Consider the following 16,019-nt stretch of genomic DNA (forward strand, 5'->3'; position numbering starts at 1 on the left):
GATCCTATGCTTTTCCATGCTCCTAATGCTTAGTAGCCTACAGGGGCTGCAAGTCTTTTTCCTTGTGTGGATTATGCAAGCTAGATATGGCATTCCTTCTGCTGTAAGGTCTCTAAATGACGAGGACAGTGAAGTTTAGCTCAGTCTGTGTGGAATATTTCTGCCTTAGTGTCTTTCCTGTGTGCCTGAACAAAGAACCAATTAAATGCAAATCTGAAATAAACTGTGTGACATTGCAGCTAGATTAGGAGATCACAGTGGCCAGAGACCATCCCAAAGTGCTTTTAATAGTCAAGACAGAATGGAGCAGATCATCAGCATTTTACAGCTGAAGAATTGAGGCCAAGGGAGAACAGTTTAACTTTTAGGTGTACCTACAGCTTTTGAACACACAAGTAAAAAGTAGAGAACATCTGAAAGAGGTGAGGAATTAATATGAAGTAAGCCCTATTAGAATTATCTGAGGCATCTAAAGAACAGGTTACCTCTGAAAGTGCAGCTTTGAATACCAGAGGCAGTTCCCAGTAAAAGCCATAAAACCATCAAAGGCTGACTGTCTGTGACTTCTAAAGAGTCAAGCCCTAAGTGATTTGTCCAGGATCACACAAGATACCTCTGAAGTCAAAGCCCTTTGCATTGTTTGCAGAAATACTTTTCCAGGAGTAAAAATGATCTCAACATTGTTTAGAAGGGAATTTCTGATGCTACAGAGATTCTCTGCCATGTGTCTGCCTTTATATATAATTCTGGAGCCCCTGTTACAAGGAGGATATGGAGGTGCTGGAATGAGTCCAGAGAAGGGCCACGAGGGTGAGCAGAGGGCTGGAGCTCCTCTGCTATGAGGACAGACTAAGAGAGTTGGGGCTGTTCAGTCTGGAGAAGGCTCCAAGGACACCTTATTGTGTCCTTCCAGTATCTGAAGAGGGCTTTTTAGGGTGTCAAGGAGTGATAGGACTGGGAGGAATAGAGCAAAACTAGATGAGAGTAGATTCAGATTAGACATTAGGAAGCTTTTCCCCATGAGGGTGGTGAGACACTGGAACAGGTTTCCCAGGGAGGTGGTGGAAGCCTCATCCCTGGAGGTTTTTCAGGCCAGGCTGGATGTGGCTGTGAGCAACCTGCTGTAGTGTGAGGTGTCCCTGCCCATCCTTGAGGTCCCTTCAAACCCTGACAATTCTGTGAGTCTATGTTGCAGGTTTGTTACTGGTAGTCTGGTTCCATCATATTGGTAAAATTTACAGAACGAAAGATCTGACTGGAGTACTGCATCCAGTTCTGGAGCCCCTATTACAAGAGGGATCTGGAGGTGCTGGAAGGTGTCCAGAGAAGGGCCACAAGGATGATCAGAGGGCTGGAGCTCCTCTCCTATGAGGACAGACTGAAGGAGTTGGGGCTGTTCAGTCTGGACAAGAGAAGGCTTTGAGGAGACCTAATTGTGGCCTTCCAGTATCTGAAGGGGGCTACAGGAAGGCTGGGGAAGGACTTCTCAGGATCTCAGGTAGTGATAGGACTAGGGGGAATGGAATGAAGCTGGAGGTGGGGAGATTCAGGCTAGATGTGAGGAGGAAGTTCTTCACCATGAGAGTGGTGAAACCCTGGAATGGGTTGTCCAGGGAGGTGGTTGAGGCCCCATCCCTGGAGGTGTTTAAGCCCAGGCTGGATGAGGCTCTGGGCAGCCTGATCTAGTGTGGGGTGTCTGTGCCCATGGCAGGGGGTTTGGAACTAGATGATCCCTGTGGTCCCTTCCAACCCTGAATGATACTATGATACTATGATACTACTTTTTGTCCTTTTAATCTAAAAAGAACCATGGAAAGACCAAACCCTGCAATTGCACCATCTCCAGGTTCTGTCAGCTGGGAATCCCTGTAAGGTTCAGTGGCTATCTGCACTACTACCTCAATGATCTGTGACAGTGCCAGCAGAAGCCTCCACCGCGTTACTCGTAATAGTATTTAAGGAGGGAATGTAAAGTGTTTGACCTGTCGAATGTAATCTTTTTCAGGTGTTCAAGGCTATGAATATTCCTCAGATCAGAAACCCTTCCTTACCTGCCCTAGAGGATATGCCTGAAGTGTATCGTGTGAAGATAGCTCTTCTGGGTGCCGGACCTGCAAGCTTGAGTTGTGCTTCCTTCTTGGCTCGGCTGGGCTACTCGAACATCACCATATTTGAGAAACAGGAGTACTTTGGTGGCTTGAGGTAAGAAACAATGACAACAAAGCATTGTTTCCAGGGATTGTAGAAAGCATGGCAAGAGAAATGCTAGGCAAGCATGGTTTATACACAGTCCCTCTACTTTTGCCAAAGGAAGAAAGTAGAACATCTCCAATCTGAAAAAAAAACTATCTTTTACTTTAATAATTACAGAATCACAGGACTGTCAGGGTTGGAAGGGACCTCAAGAAACATCTAGATCCAGCCTCCTGCCATGGGCAGGGATACCTCACACTATAGCAGGTTGCTCACAGCCACATCCAGCCTGGCCTTAAAAACCTCCAGGGATGTGGCTTCTACCACAGAATCACAGAATCACCAAGATTGGAAGAGACCTCAAAGATCGTAGCCCATCCTGTCCACAGACTTCATGACTAAACCATGGCACCAAGTGCCACGTCCAATCCCCTCTTGAACACCTCCAGGGATGGTGACTCCACCATCTCCCTGGGCAGCACATTCCAATGGCTAACAACTCTCTCAGTGAAGAACTTTCTCCTCACCTCCAGCCTAAACTTCCCCTGGCACAGCTTGAGACTGTGTCCTCTTCTCACCACCCTCATGGGGAAGAACTTCTACCTAACATCCAATCTCAATCTACCCATTTCTAGTTTTGCTCCATCCACCCCAGTCCTATCACTTCCTGACACCCTGAAAAGTCCCTCCCCAGCTTTCCTGTAGCTCCCTAAAGATACCGGAAGGTAACAACACAGTCTCCTTGGAGCCTTCTCCTCTCCAGACTGAACAACCCCAGCTCCCTCAGTCTGTCTCCATAGGAGAGAAGCTCCAGCACTCTGATCATCCTCATAGCCCTTCTCTGGATATTTTCTAGCACCTCCAGATGCTTCTTTTAATATGGGCTCCAGAACTGGACACAGTGCTCTACATGGGGTCTCACCAGAGTGGAATGGGGGTGCAGAGAATCGCCTCCCTGGTGCTGCTGGGCACACCTCTCTTGATGCAGCCCACTATACATTCAAGTTAAAGCAGGCAAGCTTGAACTGAAAATCTAGTGCCTGTCTGCTATATTCTTTCCATATGGCTTCTAAAATTCCACAGTGCAATACTTATTATCAAATTAACACGTAGGAAAATTGTCAGGAACCATTTTCCTGTCTCTTGTAGTTTTCAAACAAGATTAAGTACTTGTGGCCTCACAGAGTGAAGGAACTGGGAGATGTTTTAAATGCTTTAGACAGATAGCAATTTCATGGAGAATTTTAAATTTAGAATGCTCTCATGAACTGTCTAATGCAAATAAAGGTGGCAGTGAATAAATCCATCATGTGTGCCTGGACTTGCAGCTTTAATAAACCATCTCATAGCAGTGAAATAACCCCCCTACAGTTCTCAGCCTGCCACAAGCTGTAGATACACAAAGGAAGGCACCTTTGCAGGTTGTCTGTATGGTAAACACTTGGCTCACCTTTGCATATTGTTATGTCCTCTGCACTAGAAGATTAATTTTTAGCTCTGTACCAGTGGCTGAGATCATATCTTGTACATTTGTGGATATCCCTCTGAATAAGACAAAGTGTTTCAGAAACTGGCTAGTGGCTACTAATCCATGCTACACCAAGATTAAATTTCACATTGAAGGTGGACTCCTGCTAAGGTCTTTGCAAAAGAGAAAGTGGAAAGAGGCAGTGTGAGGGAAAAGGTTGATGCATTCCCATGTCTCAATGGAGCATCACTGAAATCAATAAAGTTGACACCATTAATGAGTTTGATCCATAATGTCATAATGTCAAATACTTATTCAGTGCTCTGGAAAAAACAGAGAATCAATGCTGGAGAAGTTGAACTGAATGCTTGCATGTTTAGCCAGTGAGGTTCAGAAGTATTCTACCTAATTATCAGGGTGTTAATCCATAGGCAGTCAGCTATGTCAGCTATGTGAATACATAGGCAGTCAGGATGGAGAGGTGGGCCCATGACAGCCTCATGAGGTTCAAAAAGACCAAGTGCAAGGTCCTGCATCTGGGTCAAAGCAGGGACTGGCTTGAGAGCAGCCCTGAAGTGAAGGACTTGGAGGTGCTGACGGATGAGAAGCTCAACATGAGCCACCAGTGTGCACTTGCAGCCCAGAAAGCCAACCAGACCCTGGGCTGCAGCAAGAGTAGTGTGGCTAGGGAGGTGATTCTCCCACCTTCTCTGCTCTGCTGAGACCCCACTTGGAGCACTGTGTCCAGTTCTGGAGCCCCTGTTAAATGAAGGTGCTGGAACATGTCCAGAGGAGGGCCACAATCAGAGGGCTGGAGCTGCTCTGCTATGAGGACAGACTGAGGGAGTTGTGGCTGTTCAGTCTGGAGAAGAGAAGGCTCCCAGGAGACCTAATTGTGGCCTTCCAGTATCTGAAGGGGGCTACAAGAAAGCTGGGGAGGGAATTTTTAGGGTGTCAGGGAGTGATAGGACTGGGGGGAATGGAAGAAAACTAGAAATTGATAGATTCAGATTGGATGTGAGCAATCTGATGTAGTGTAAGGTGTCTCTGCCCATGGCAGGAGGGATGGAACTGGATGATCCTTGAGGTCCCTTCCAACCCTGACATTTCTGTGATTCTGTATTTGGGAAATGAAATTAGTTTTGGATAGCTTAATGATGGGTGGTTGCTAGAAGATCACTTTGCTTTTAGTACACATAATACATTTTATGAAATGGTTGTCTTAAGCTTACTTATTGGTGAACCAGAGGAATGGACCTGACGCTCTTCTGGACCCAAGCTTAACATATGTTAAATAGTTACCTATGAGTGAGGACAGGTTTGGCCTCAAGGTATTTTTGACTGGACATTAGGAAGAATTTTTTTCCCAGCAAGAGTGGTCAGGCATTGGAATGTGCTGCCCAGGAAGATGATGGAGTCCCCAAGCCTGGATGTGGTTAAAGGTGGTTTGGATGTGGTGCCTGGGGCTATGGTTTAGGGCTGACCCTTGCAGTGTAGGGTTCTGGGTTGGACTTGGTGATCCTGAGGGGCTTTTCCAACCTGAGTGTTTCTGTGTTTCTGTGTTGCCTCTTGGTCCTATGTCTTTAGCATTGGCTGAATAATGCTGCTCTGACAGAAAAAAAAAAAAGCCAACCATCAAGTTTCAGCACATTTCCATTCCCATGCATCACAATTATCTGAGGTGTGCTACAGGTATTGAATTTTTAACAAGTGAAAAAAACCAAACCCCAAACCTTTCCTCCCAGTAGCTGGAAGTATTTCACAGGCATTTTCCTTTCTTGTAGTACGTCTGAAATCCCCCAGTTCCGCTTGCCGTATGACGTGGTGCAGTTTGAAGCTGAGCTGATGAAGGATCTGGGAGTGAAGGTAATGAAAAGTGTGTCCTGCCTATGTATAGCTCCAAGGAGAAAGCCAAAAAAAAAAAAAAAGAACAGGAATTCTGCCAAAGATTAACAGCAAAATGTCATGCACATTAGTAAAGAACGATTAAAACCTATGCTAGGCTGAGGCAGGAAGATGCTTCCCCTTGCTCAGAGCATTTGTCTGTCTCCTGTCTGAACGCCGCTGGTTTGGAAAAGGGCAATCAATAGTTCTCATCTGGCATGCCTGCATGTGATTAATTGTCTGTGAGAAACAAATTCCTAAATTGCTTTAGGGGTTCAATAGAGCCATTGGAACCATTTGATATTTCTTTTTTAAGCCATTTTTTTTTCTTTTGGTTCGTGTGAGCTTGGCACTGCTTAAAACGTTCATGTTTGAGACTTCTCCTTTTGTTCCTTCTGCCCCCAGTTTGGGGTTTGGGGTTTTTGTGTGTGTATGTGTGTGGTTTTTTGGTTGGTTGGTTGGTTGGTTGTATTTTTGCTTAGTGGCTTATTACACAGTCTTGAATCCAAGTTAATTTTATAACTAAATGCATCAAATGGAATAAAATGTCAACGTGATCACAGGCTCACAGGATGTCAGGGGTTGGGAGGGACCCAAAGAGATCATTGAGTACAAACCCCCTGCCAGAGCAGGACCATACATTCTAGCTCAGGTCACACAGGAATGCATCCATATGGGCCTTGAAAGTCTCCAGAGAAGGAGACTCCACCACCTCTCTGGGCAGCCTGTTCCAGTGCTCTGTGACCTTTAGAGTAAAGAAATTCCCCCTTGTGTTGAGATGGAACCTCCTGTGCTGCAGCTTACATCTATTGTTCCTTGTCCTGTCACTGAGCAGAGCCTGGGCCCTCCCTCCTGACACCCAGCCCTCAGATATTTATAAAGATTTATTAAATCCCCTCTAAGTCATCTCTTTTCCAGACTAAACAGCCCCAGGTCCCTCAGCCTCCCTAATCATCCTTGTAGCCCTCCCTTGGACTCTCTCCAGCAGATCCCTGTCCCTCTTGAACTGGGGAGCCCAGAACTGGATGCAATATTCCAGGTGAGGCCTCACTAGGGCAGAGCAGAGTGGGAGGAAAACCTCCCTGGATCTGCTGGACACCTCTTAATGCATCCTAGGATCCCATTGGCCTTATTTTCCCCTAGGGCACATTGCTGTCCCATGCAAAACTTATTGTCCACCAGCACTTCCAGGTCTTTCTTCACAGGGCTGCTCTCCAGCAGATCACCTCCCAACCCGTACTGCTGCAGTTTATTCTTCCTTCCCAGGTGCAGGACTCTGCACTTGTCTTTGTTGAACCTCATTAGGTTCCTCTGTGACCAGCTCTCAGTCTGTCCAAGCATCGCTAGGGGGCTGCACAGCCTTCAGCTGTATCCACCAAGCCTCACAGTTTGGTGTCACCAGCAAACTTGCTGAGTAGACACTCTGTTCCCTCATCAATGTGCAATAGCAGTCAATCAGCTTCTTGGACAGTAAGGGATGGGGGGTTGGTCATTATTCTGTTCAACAACTGAGTGCTGTTTGTAGATAAAGGGAACGTAGCTTTGGTGTCAGTTCAGGGCTTGAGCTGAAGATTTCAATAGTGTTTACAACTGCTGCATGCTCTCAGAGATGTTACACATGTAGAATGCAGCACTGGATCAAATCATTGAGTACTAGGAGGGGTAATATATTTTTAACACAACACTAATCTAAGAAGGACATTGAAACACTTGAATGTGTCCAGAGAAGGCCAACAAGTCTGGGGAGAGGTCTGGAGCACAGCCCTATGAGGAGAGACTGAGGGAGCTGGGGTTGCTTAGCCTGAGAAGAGGCAGCTCAGGGGAGACCTTATGGCTGTCTACAACTACCTGAAGGGAGGTTGTAGACAGGTGGGGGTTGGTCTCTTCTCCCAGACAGCCAGTGATAGAATAAGAGGACACAGTCTCAAGCTGCACCACGGGAGGTTTAGGCTCGAGGTGAGGAGAAATTTCTTCACAGAAAGAGAGATTGGCCATTGGAATGTGCTGCCCAGGGAGGTGGTGGAGTAACCGTCCCTGGAGGTGTTCATAAAAGGATTGGATGTGGCACTTGGAGCAATGGTTTAGTTGTCATGAGGTGTTAAGTATTAGGTAATAGGTTGGACTTGATGATCTTTGAGCTCTTTTCCAACCTGGCTGATTCTGTGATTCTAAGTTTCAGTGAAGCAAGAAATTCTTCCTGCAACCTTTGGCATGGGTTCGTGTTGTGAGATCAGTAGACTGATGTCACAAGCCCCAAGTGAGAACCTCATGCTGCCCAGGTTTTGCAGAAATGCTGGTAGGATGCAAGACTTTAAATTTCACAGTATCACTTAGGTTGGAAAGGACCTCGAGGATCATCGAGTCCAACCTGACACCGCAGACCCCATGACTAGACCATGGCACCAAGTGCCACGTCCAATCTCCCCTTGAACGCCTCCAGGGTCGATGACTCAACCACCTCCCTGGGCAACCCATTCCAATGCCGAATGACTCGCTCGGTGAAGAACTTCCTCCTCACCTCGAGTCTGAACCTCCCCTGGCACAGCTTGAGACTGTGTCCCCTTGTTCTGGTGCTGGTTGCCTGGGAGAAGAGGCCAACTCCCTCCTGGCTACAACCACCCTTCAGGTAGTTGTAGAGGGCAATAAGGTCACCCCTGAGCCTCCTCTTCTCCAGGCTAAACAATCCCAGCTCCCTCAGCCTCTCCTCATAGGGCTTGTGTTCAAGGCCTCTCACCAGCCTTGTTGCCCTTCTCTGGACACGCTCAAGTGTCTCAATGTCCTTCTTAAACTGAGGAGCCCAGAACTGGACACAGTACTCAAGGTGCGGCCTAACCAGAGCAGAGTACAGGGGCACTATGACCTCCCTGCTCCTGCTGGCCACACTATTCCTAATGCAGGCCAGAATGCTATTGGCCCTCCTGGCCACCTGAGCACACTGCTGGCTCATATTCAGGTGGCTGTCGATCAGCACACCCAGGTCCCTCTCTGTCTGGGAGCTCTCCAGCCACTCCGACCCCAGCCTATAGCTCTGCATGGGATTGCCATAGCCAAAGTGCAGCACTCGGCACTTGGACTTGTTGAAAGCCATCCCATTGGACTCTGCCCATCTTTCCAGTTGGTCAAGGTCCCTCTGCAGAGCCTTTCTACCCTCTAATTCACTAACATCTGCCCCTAACTTTGTGTCATCTGCAAACTTGCTGATGACTGACTCTACCCCTTCATCCAGATCATCAACGAATATGTTGAAGAGGACAGGGCCCAGCACTGATCCCTGGGGGACACCACTGGTGACTGGCCTCCAGCTGGATGCAGCACCGTTCACGACCACTCTCTGGGCCCGGCCCTCCAGCCAGTTCCTAACCCAGCACAGAGTGTAGTGGTCCAATCCACAGGCTGACAGCTTAGTCAGCAGTTTGCTGTGGGGGACGGTGTCAAAGGCCTTGCTGAAGTCTAGGTAGACCACATCCACAGGCCTCCCCACATCCACCAGGCGGGTCACCTGATCATAGAAAGAGATCAGGTTGGAGAGGCAGGATCTGCCCTTCCTGAATCCATGTTGGCTGGACCTGAGCCCTTGGCCATCCTTCAGGTGCGCAGTTATTGCTGCCAGGATAATCTGCTCCATCACTTTCCCTGGCACTGAGGTCAGGCTGACCGGCCTGTAGTTTCCAGGTTCCTCCATCCGACCCTTCTTGTGGATGGGGACCACGTTGGCCAGTTTCCAGTCATCTGGGACCTCACCAGTGAGCCAGGACTGGAGGAAAATGATGGAGAGTGGCCTAGCTAGCACATCCGCCAGCTCTCTCAGCACCCTAGGATGGATCCCATCCGGTCCCATGGACTTGTGGATATCCAAGTGGCTCAGCAGGTCCCGAACTAACTCCTCATGGATTTCCAGGGTATTACTCTGCTCCCCGACCCCAATGCCCAGCTCCGGAGACCACTCGTCCTGAACTCCTGCCTTGCTGTTAAACATTGAGGTAAAGAAGGTGTTCAGGACCTCAGCTTTATCCTCATCCTCAGTAACTGTGTTCCCCTCCAGGTCCACTAGGGAGTTCAGGTTCTTCCTGCCCTTCTTCTTATTGTTAATATATTTATAAAAATGCTTTTTATTATCTTTGACTGAGGTGGCCAGCTTCAGTTCCAGCTGGGCCTTAGCCTCCCTAATTTTATTCCTACATAATCTAACAGCTTCCTTGAACATACCTCGAGAAGCCTTCCCCTCCTTCCAAAGGTGATACAGCCTCCTCTTCCCCCTTAAATCCTCCAGGAGCTGCTTGCTCATCCAGGCTGGTCGCCTTCCCCGCCGGCTTGCCTTCCGGCACATGGGAACCGCCAATTCCTGTGCCTTCAAGAGCTCCTGTTTGAAGTAGGTCCAACCCTCCTGAACCCCTTGGTTCATGAGGGCTGGTACCCAGGGGACTTTGCAGACAAGTTTTTTAAATAGGCTGAAGTTCGCCCTTCGGAAGTCCAAGGTGGAGGTTCTGTTGGTGCTCCTCCCAATCTCCCTGCATATTGAGAACTTCACTATCTCGTGGTCACTGCACCCTAGGCAGCCTCCCACGATCACATCTCCCACTAGCCCTTCCCTATTGCAGAACAGCAGGTCAAGCAGAGCCTGTCCCCTGGTAGGCTCGCTTAACAGCTGTGTCAGGAAGCAGTCCTCCATTCGCTCCAGGAATCTTCTGGACTGCCTCCTCCCTGCTGAATTAAGTTCCCAGCAGATATCTGGGAGGTTGAAGTCACCAACAAGGACAAGATCAGATGATCTTGAGACAGCCTCCAGTTGCTTGTAGAACAACTCATCAGCCGCCTCATCCTGGTTGGGTGGTCTGTAACAGATTCCAATCAGGATGTCAGACTTGTTAGGTTGTCCTCTGATTTTGACCCACAGGCTCTCAACTACCTCATCTTCCACCACAAGTTGTGTGGCAGAGATTGACTCTCTAATATACAGAGCCACCCCTCCTCCTCTTCTCCCTCGCCTGTCCCTCCTAAAGAGCCTGTAACCCCCCATTGTAGCACTCCAATCGTGGGTGCTGTCCCACCAAGTTTCTGAGATGGCGACTACATCATAGTCGCCCTGATGGATTAGGACCTCCAACTCCTCTTGCTTGTTGCCCAGGCTGCGTGCATTGGTGTACATGCATCGCAGCTGGGTTCCTGACTTCTCAACTAACCCTACCTTGCGCCCTACTCTTACCTCTGCAGAGGGACCGATTGCCTCACCCACCCCCTTCAGACCTAGTTTAAAGCCCTCCTAATGAGCCCTGCCAACTCCAGTGCCAGGACTCTTTTACCCCTTCTAGATAGATGCACCCCATCAGGACCCAGCAGTTCAGGTGCAGTGAAAGTTGCCCCGTGGTCATAGAACCCAAAGTTCTGCCGCTGGCACCATCCCCTGAGCCAATTGTTGATGGTGTGGGTTCTCCCATTCCTCTCAGTGTACACCCCTGACACTGAAGGAATTGAGCAGAACACCACTTGAGCTCCTGCCCCATCAATCAATTGTCCAAGGGCCCTGAATTCCTTCTTAATTGTCCTAGTGCCCTTCCTGTCAATCTCATCACTCCCAGCCTGTATTACCATCAGAGGGTAATAGTCAGTGGGCTGGATTAATTCAGGGAATCTCTTCGCAATGTCCCTAACCCCTGCCCCTGGTAGGGAGCAGACCTCCCTGTGGGATGGGTCGGGATGCTGCAAGTCTGTTTTTCTACTCTGGAGATCCCTTTGCAAACCCTGAAAAAACTGACAGAACAAAGGTTGAAGTAGAGATGGGGCTAAGAATAAAGCACCAAGACCATTTCAAACAAGATTACTGGGTGTAGGCTGCTGGAGACCCTCTCCAAAGCGCAGCTCCCCAGGGCTCCCTGTTCTGCCAGGGTCTCCAGAATGAACTGATACAGCCACCAAGTCATCTTGACCTGCAAGTCCATTGCAGTTTTGAAGTGCAGCGGAGAATCTCAAAGTCAGTTTGCTGCCAAGCTCTGCTGTCGGTGTGCAACTGACCCTTTGGCAAGCTGGTTAGCTAAATACCTTGGCTTTATACCTCTCCAAGCTGGAAGTGATTTTGGGTGTTTACTTAAAGCATCTCAAATCAGTGATTGAAGGTGATCTGTTGTGTAAGTGCTCCGTGGTGCTGTTTGTTCAACTAATTCGACTGAAATTAGTCAGAATTAGTCAGCTGAGTAAGGATTACGGAGCTGGGCCCTGGGAGTATTGTGAATCCCCACGCAGAATAGTCTTGCTATTTGAATTCCATCATTAGGATTTCATAACAGATGTACACAATAGGATAAAACAAGTAAATAAATAAATAAATAAATAATGTAATGGCACTTTGTGGAATGTATTTTGTGAGGCTCTGGTGTGTGTTCTTGAAAGGATTACAGCTGCACACGGCTTTCGCAATTCTGGTGCAATTTATACTACATCTCCAAAATTTATAGATCTCACAATTTGTAGCAAATCTCCACAGATAACAACAACAAAAAGTCTTGGTTTTTTAAGTATTGTACACTGTACTTTCACATCAGTAAGTGTGCAGACGACACCAAACTGGGGGCAGGTGTTGATCTGCTGTAGGTTTGGAGGGCTCCGCGGAGGGACCCTGCCAGGCTGGACAGATGGGCAGAGTCCAAGAGCATGAGATTGAACACATCTAAGTGCCAGGTTCTAGACATTGTCCACAACAACCCTATGCAGTGCTGCAGGTTGGGGTCACAGTGGCTGGAGAGCAGCCAGGAATAAAGGGACCTGGGGGTACTGGTCAATGGTAGGCTGAACAAGAGCCTGCAGTGTGCCCAGGCGGCCAAGAAGGCCAATGGCATCCTGGCCTCGATCAGGAATAGTGTGGCCAGCAGGAGCAGGGAGGTTATTCTGTCCCTGTGCTCAGCACTGGTTAGGCCACACCTTGAGTCCTGTGTGCAGTTCTGGGCCCCTCAGTTTAAGAAAGATGTTGAGTTGCTGGAAGGTGTCCAGAGAAGGGCAACAATACTGGGGAGGGGTTTGGAGCACAAGCCCTGTGAGGAGAGGCTGAGACAGCTGGGGTTGTTCAGCCTGGAGAAGAGAAGGCTCAGGGCAGACTTTATTGCTCTCTACAGCTACCTGATGGAAGGCTGTAGCCAAGTGGGGGTTGGTCACTTCTCCCAGGCAACCAGCAGCAGAACAAGAGGACACAGTCTCAAGCTGCACCAGGGGAGGTTTAGGCTGGATGTTAGGAAGAAGTTCTTCACAGAAGGAGTGATTTGCCATTGGAATGGGCTGCCCATGGAGGTGGTGGAGTCACCATCACTGGAGGTGTTTAGGAAGAGACTGGGTGGGGTGTTTGGTGCCATGGTTTAGTTGATTAGATGGTGTTGGATGATAGGTTGGACTCAGTGATCTCGAAGGTCTCTTCCAACCTGGCTTATTCTATTCTATTCTATTCTATTCTATTCTATTCTATTCTATTCTATTCTATTCTATTCTATTCTGCCTTTTTTTGTTTTCACCAATAGGAAAAGTATATCAAATGGAATCTAGGCAGATTCAACAACAAACAAGATCTTTACTGTGTCCAGTTCTGGGCTTCTCAGTTTAAGAAGAACATTGAGATGCTTGAACGTGTCCAGAGCTTGTTTTGGGGTGGGAAGATCCTGCAAGATGTCTGTATGCAGGACACAACAGAAGTTGTTTCTCACATTATTACTTGAAAAGCAAGTAATCTTTAATTCTTTTCAGATAATTTTTAATAAAGGCCTCGCCATAGATGGAATGACGCTCACTACCTTGAAAGATGATGGCTATGAGGCGGTCTTCATTGGAATAGGTAAGAAGAGCTCACTGTCTGTTGTTCTTCTCCTGATTTGGGGGCTATTGGGAAAGGAGTGAGTGACTCAGCATTTATAGTCTTGTGTTGTTCTCTCAAAAGGGTCAGCTGTCCATCCAAGTGTGGGCAGCAACTGTTGTTTTTTCCAGTTCAGGGGCCATTGGGTGACGAATGAAGGCAGGAACCTTGTTGCCATATAGCAATCAGATTCCAGAAAGGCAGAGAACAGAGAATCTCAGAAGTTGTCCCAGATGTCCTTTATTGCTGCCTTGTAGAATCCTCAGCATTACAGAGTCTCAGAGTCCCAACTACAGAAGTCGTCCTGGAAGCCCTTAACAGATGAAGCAGCTAACAGTAGTCTTAAGTGTATCCCTAGCAGCATCCCTACACCAAAGCCATAGCCAGAAGTATCTGACTAACAGAAGTCGAAGTCCCTAGCAAAGCTCTAACGCCCTCAAGCTGTTCCCAACTTAAGTCTCTAACCCCAGTAATTATTTCTCAGGGTGGTTGTTTCTTATACTCTTTGTTATCAATCCCTTCACCAGTGAAACCCAGCCACATCTATCAGCTAAAATCTTTTCCCAATGAGAGGTGCCAGTATGTCAAGGAGGTGGCTTCTGCAGCATGTTCCAATCCAAGGGTGCCAACATGTCAGGCTGTTGTTCTTGGCACCCATGGAATGTGATTGTTGTGCTCTAGGCAGATAAGGATTTGGTCAGCTAAGGGGTATTGCTCTCTGCACGCATCCAGCAGCTGTCCCCAGAACAGTGGCTGCAACAACTTTCCTACAGCTGATCACCTTGACGTTCAATGGGCATCTAAGAATAGCCTGGGACTTGTGTCTGTGTTAACTGCATGATATGAGAGAGATTCACTTTGATGCATGATGAAAGTATGGAACATGGGGAAAAGTTTGGAAACCCAGCAACGTAAAACTGGCTGTCTTAAACTAGTTATTTGTTAAATTTCTCACACTTCTGTGATATGTTTTTTAAGTAAGATGAGGATGTAGCCAAAGTGGTTGATTTTTCCTACAGGCTGGGGTCGGAGTGGCTGGAGAGCTGCCAAACAGAAAGGAGCCCGGGGGGTACCGGTTGACAGTAGGCTGAACAGGAGCCAGCACTGTGCCCAGGTGGCCAAGAAGGCCAATGGCATACTGGCTTGGATCAGCAATAGTGTGGCCAACAGGAGCAGGGAGGTCATTCTGCCCCTGTACTCAGCACTGGTTAGGCCACACCTTGAGTCCTGTGTCAACTTCTGGGCCACTCAGTTTAAGAAAGATGTTGAGACACTGGAAGGTGTCCAGAGAAGAGCAACAAAGCTGGGGAGGGGTTTGGAGCACAGCCCTGTGAGGAGAGGCTGAGGGAGCTGGGGTTGCTTAGCCTGAAGAAGAGGAGGCTCAGGGGAGACCTTCTTGCTGTCTATAACTACCTGAAGGGGGGTTGTAGCCAGGTGGGGGTTAGTGTCTTCTCCCTGGCAACAGTGACAGAACAAGAGGACACAGTCTCAAGCTGCACCAGGGGAGGTTTAGGCTGGATGTGAGGAAGAAATTCTTCACAGAATGAGAGAATGGCCATTGGAATGTGCTGCCCAGGGAGATGGTGGAGTCACCATCCCTGGTAGTGTTTAAAAAGAGCCTGGATGAGGCACTTGATGCCATGGTTTAGTTGATTAGATGGTGTTGGGTGATAGGTTGGACTTGATGATCTCTGAGGTCTTTTCCAATCTGGTTAATTCTGTATTCTGTATTCTGTCTTGCTTGTTTATATAGTTAAAAAAGGCATGAATGAAAAACCTCCCTTGTAATTAATTGCCATATTGGCCTGCAGTGATAACTACACAAGTTTCATTTCCCAGGTTTTTTTGCCACCCGCTTCCTATCCCCACATAATTGCTGCCTCTGTGTGCGAGCCACTGATACCATGCTTGGGTGGTTTTTTTTCTTTCCCTCCATAGAAAGCATGTAACCTCCTTCAGCTGGGCTGTAGTGAAATGTAATTATGGGATGGGTTAACAAAATAAGCTGACTTTGACTCATACTAAAGCTGGCATCATAGGTCTGTCTTCTTTCATATGCTAAAGAAGTCCTGCACCTGCCTCCTATCTGACTCGGTGCTTCTTTCTGGTGTTAGATGAGAATTGTTATCCATTTACAAGTATTTTGAAGTACAGCTGGACCCATCACTACCAGATGATAGGCATTTCGAGCAGGCATCTTCTACAGTTGATATGAGGCTTAATGCTCTTTATTGATCTAGACGTTGCCTAAGTGAACATAATAGGAAACAAGTTGTCCAACTGTTCCTCCTTCCTATTATTGATTACAGAGATGTAATTCTTAGTGCAGCGACAACTGTTGTTTGCCATCTGGTTGTGCACTATAATAAGCTTTTGCAGGTCTATTCTGTTGTGTGATTATAATACAGAGTGCTGTGATTTATCTAATCCTACAGCCTCACATTATTAGAGACTTCACAGGCACAGGGATTCCGATGCCTCCTATTTCGATGTCGCCAAGTACAAGACAGTGGTTCAGCTTAGCTCCTTTATTGTTTTCCTCTATGTCTTTCAAACCTGCTTTGTGAGATCTCTATCCCTTTGTGAATCTTTATTCAATACTTTTATTGATGATCTGGACAAGGGGATTGAGTCCATCATCAGTAA

General features: G+C 47.6%; 1 protein-coding gene across 5 annotated transcripts in view; it reads left to right on the top strand.

The window, feature by feature from the left end:
- DPYD (dihydropyrimidine dehydrogenase) overlaps positions 1-16,019 on the top strand; it is a 609,010-nt gene that overhangs the window by 176,919 nt on the left and 416,072 nt on the right. For all 5 annotated transcript variants that reach the window (XM_068166235.1, XM_068166240.1, XM_068166238.1 and 2 more), the window contains exons 6-8: positions 2,006-2,202; positions 5,446-5,527; positions 13,268-13,355. In XM_068166235.1, coding sequence (XP_068022336.1) covers positions 2,006-2,202; positions 5,446-5,527; positions 13,268-13,355 — 367 coding nt within the window. The remainder of the gene's footprint in view (positions 1-2,005; positions 2,203-5,445; positions 5,528-13,267; positions 13,356-16,019) is intronic.

This window comes from Melanerpes formicivorus, unplaced genomic scaffold (assembly GCF_026170545.1).
Source record: "Melanerpes formicivorus ecotype bairdi unplaced genomic scaffold, bMelFor1.0.p_v2 SCAF_99, whole genome shotgun sequence".
Lineage (NCBI taxonomy): Eukaryota > Metazoa > Chordata > Aves > Piciformes > Picidae > Melanerpes > Melanerpes formicivorus.